At 41.9% G+C, this 3,972-nt stretch overlaps 1 protein-coding gene across 1 annotated transcript; it reads right to left on the reverse strand.

The window, feature by feature from the left end:
* LOC131299145 (cytochrome P450 78A5-like) lies at window positions 1-2,796 on the reverse strand. Its single transcript, XM_058324741.1, has 2 exons — window positions 1,725-2,796; window positions 1-926 (listed from the first exon to the last, which is right to left on the reverse strand). The coding sequence occupies exons 1-2, from the start codon at window positions 2,694-2,696 to the stop codon at window positions 324-326; spliced, it is 1,575 nt and encodes a 524-aa protein (XP_058180724.1). The 5' UTR covers window positions 2,697-2,796; the 3' UTR covers window positions 1-323.
* Between the last annotated feature and the right edge of the window lie 1,176 nt (window positions 2,797-3,972).

Below are 3,972 nucleotides of genomic sequence, written 5' to 3' on the forward strand. Positions count from 1 at the left end.
TTAAAAAAACTAACACTGCTTTGGATATATTTCCAACTGAAGCTGGCTGCGTACAATGCATGCCCCCACATTTCAAACAAGAAAGAAAACCCACACCCAAAAACGATTAGCAATAGACAAAATCACCACAGCTTTCCCAAGTCAAAGTCTTGACAAACCCTTACTAATACTACTAAAACCTAGTTTAGCTTCAGAAACAGCTCAGATTACTAGTACTTAATAATAATAGTCATACTACTATGCTGTTTGATCCCCCATATAAAGGTTGCAAAATCATGGGGTGAGATCAAATGAGCAGAAGACCAATCCGCAAAACCAGACATTCAAGAAACCCTAGGAACAGCTTTGCACACCAAAGGATATTTCATTTCCATAGACAGCTTGAGCACCTCAGACAAGTCCACACCAGAATCAGCAGCCACCCACTTAAAGCTCTGAACCAACTGGGCTAACCACAGCTGAACCGTGGCTAACCCCATGGCCTTACCGGGGCAAACCCTCCTCCCGGACCCAAACGGAGCCAACCTGAGATCCGACCCCATAATGGGTACATCCTCCTCCATGAACCTCTCGGGCTTGAACTCGTTAGGCTCGGCCCAGACCTGCTCGTCATGAGTTATGGCCCACATGTTAACCATGGCTGTGGTCCCGGCCGGAATGAAGTGGCCTCCGACGTGGGTGTCGTGTATAGCAAGGCGGGCCCAGGAGAGGAGTGGGCCTGGAGGGTGCATTCGGAGAGTTTCTTTCACTATGGCCTGTAGGTATGGGAGATTAGGCAGGTCGGAATCGGATATGGGTCGGGTGGTTCCAACAACAGTGTCAATTTCAAATTGGGCTTTAGCTTGGATATCCGGGTGTAGAACCATTCTTGCAATAATCCACTCCAAGAGAATAGCCACCGTATCAGTTCCCCGAAAGATCATTTCCTGAGTGCAAAAGGACACATATAAAATCATTAACATTATTCGGGAGAGAGTTATATATTTAAACATACATTTCATTTCACATGCTATTTTAACATAAATGATACTCACACAAACACCAAACACAATCTTTTAAATACATGTGGGCTACACACTACTATGTGTGGAACCTCCTCATATGTTGTATGTGAGAGGTTGTGTAAGTTATTGTGTTTGGATTAATGTATGAGTAGCATTATTCATATTTTAAACCCTGTATAACGTACGAAAAAGAAACTAAAAAAAATTTCACCAACTAAAATAACTTTGCAGATCCCTTATCCTATAATTTATTTTTAATTTTATTTCCAGTGTTAAATTAGAACCCCAACGGAAGGGCGTAAATTTAAATTTCCTTTCGATTCCGACCCTTTTCACATTCACATATTCGATATGCACTATATGCAAAAAGCACAAGACAAAATGGATAAACTCCGATGGAAGAAAATGAAGGAGCATCAGCATTATATGCAAAAAGCATAAGAAACAAAAGAAGAAAAAAGAACAAAGCAAATACTCTTCCCTTCCAACAGTGAAATAGAAAGACAAAATATTCAGATTCCCCTCCACAATATTTTGAGCCCCAAAACATTTAGAATAACACAGATCTACTGATTCCATCATGCATTCATAGACTATAGTAACTGTAGAACTGGCAAATAAAAGAGGGAAAAAAAAAACCCACATGAGAAAATAAGAAAAGAACACTCCACAATGCCATATGAAACACAAATACGAAAAGAAAATGCAAGAAAAAATTACCCAGAGAACAGCAATCATGTCAGAGTCACTGAGCTTGTTATCACTCTCCAAATCAAGCAAGACATCAACAAAATCACCAGAGCTTTCATCACCAGCACCTCCATTCTCAGCCCTCTTCACCCTGTGCTCCTCAATAATCCTCCTAACAAACACATTCACCCTCCCAACCAGCTCCCTACACCTCCTCCTCACCCCTTGCAAATCCAACCAACACAACACAGGAAAATGGTCACTCCAGTTAAACATCCCGAGCAACTCATACCCTTCACTCACCAATCCCTCAAGCTCATACCCATCCTTATTGTTGTTTTCACCTCCAAAATCATAACACTTACCAAACACACTCATCATAACATTATTCAAAGACCCAAAATGCAAAACTCTCTTCACTTCCACCACACCATTTCCCCCCATCAAACCCTTAATCTTGTCAACCATGTTCAACCCGATCTCCCTCCGGAACGGCCCAAACCCGGACATCCTCTTCGGGCTGAACAAATGGGTCGCCGAGATCCTCCTAAGGTTCCTCCAGTACTCCCCGTACGGCGCGAAACCCATCGCTCTGTCGAACAAGAGCTCGTATGCCGACTCTTTTACGGGCCGGTTCGCGAAGGCCGGGCTGTTGAGAATCTCCTTGGCCGTGTCCGGGTCGCTGGAGATGACGAACCGGGTGAACCCGACGGAGAACGCCATCAGTTTAACGGCGTCGAATGTTTTGGAGAGAGTTGACAGGGCTCGGTGGGTCAGGGAAGAAGTGAAGACGAAAACCAGGCCGAGGACGGGGAAGCCGGTGGGACCGGGGATGGCGGGGTCGGGTCGGGCTTTGCAGAAGGCTTTGGAGAGGGCCCAGGCGAGGCCGCCGGGTGAGAGCCATAGGGTGAGGAGGGCGGCGGAGGCGAGGGCGGCGAGGAAGAGGTCGAGGGGGAGAGAGGAGGCGGTGGGGAAAGAGAGAGAGTAGTATTCTGACGACATTTGGAGCCAGAGAGAGAGAGAACTGTTTCTGGTTATGGGATGGTTTGGAAATGGAACCAGAAGTTTAGAGAGAGAGAGAGAGAGAGAGAAGTGGAAGCGGTGAGGAGCGGAAGGGCGTGAGAAGGGCGTTTAAATAGGAGTTTTTTTTTTAAAAAAAGGACTTTTCAGTTACCGTGATTAATGGTGTGAGAGTGGAGTCGGTTTGTTATACCGTGGTTAGGGTCCGTTCGGACGAATAAGCTACAGTGGCTTATTTTTTGTTTTTATTTAAATTTTTTTCGCATCACTTAGCTTATTGTCATTTTTTTTAGAGATTATTGTATCCTCACGACAAGAAGAATTTAAAAAGTATAAAAATTTGATCGAAATCCATTTTTTTTTTAATAAAAACGAAAAAATTGGCTTATTGATTTACTTTCGTTTTTATTCAAAAAAATTTGAATTTCGGTCAAAATTTTTTACTTTTTAGATTTCTCTTGTCGTGAGGATGCAATAATTCCCAAAAAAATGACAATAAGCCAAGTGATACGAAAAAAATTTGAATAAGAACAAAAAATAAGTCATTTTTGCTTATTTATCCGAACACTCCCTTAATTAACTTGGGATGTTTAGGGTTTGTCTTTTATGTGGGGTCTCCGAGTTAAAGATAATCTCGATTGAGGATTTTTCGTGTGGTTTTCATATCATATTACAGCTAAATAGAATGAGCGCGGGTTGATCTGGCGATCTGAAGAATTCATTTTATAAAGCTTGATGTGTTTACCGTGACTGCGAAAACCAAGTTCATCGGGCATCGATGTTTACTTGAATAGAAACCATACTTGTCACGAGAAAAAGAGACGATTCACTTGTGAGTATTTGTTTCTCTCCAAGCAAATATGATTCAATCAATATTTTATTGATCTCCGATTAACTTAATTTTTTATATGGCCAGGGAATACATTAGAATCGTGAAATGAGACCATAATGAGTCTCATTTAGCATGACATGATAGATCATTGCATAAGAGGATTTTGACTCTTGGTACCCCAAGCTACTTTTACCGCATACATTGTAATGAGCCTCAAGATAAAATGTATGAACTCCATCGTAATATATAAATTGAGAAACGGGTTAGAAGCAAAGTTGTCAATACCGTACCGGCCAGCGTACCGTTTTCACTACTGGAATGGTACGTACCGGTACCGGGCTGTATCCCGGTATCGTTCCGGATTTACCGCAATTAATATTTTATATATATATTTAATATATATCTACCATATTTTAAGTATAAACA

The sequence above is a fragment of the Rhododendron vialii genome, chromosome 8a, assembly GCF_030253575.1.
Source record: "Rhododendron vialii isolate Sample 1 chromosome 8a, ASM3025357v1".
NCBI classification, from domain to species: Eukaryota; Viridiplantae; Streptophyta; class Magnoliopsida; order Ericales; family Ericaceae; genus Rhododendron; species Rhododendron vialii.

Bases quoted from the DNA above. Each gene is read 5' to 3' on its own strand.
- LOC131299145 (XM_058324741.1), bottom strand. From the start codon at position 2,696: ATGTCGTCAGAATACTACTCTCTCTCTTTCCCCACCGCCTCCTCTCTC. The intron at 927-1,724 runs GTAATTTTTTCT...TTTTGCACTCAG, and splicing joins ACATGATTGCTGTTCTCTGG to GAAATGATCTTTCGGGGAAC.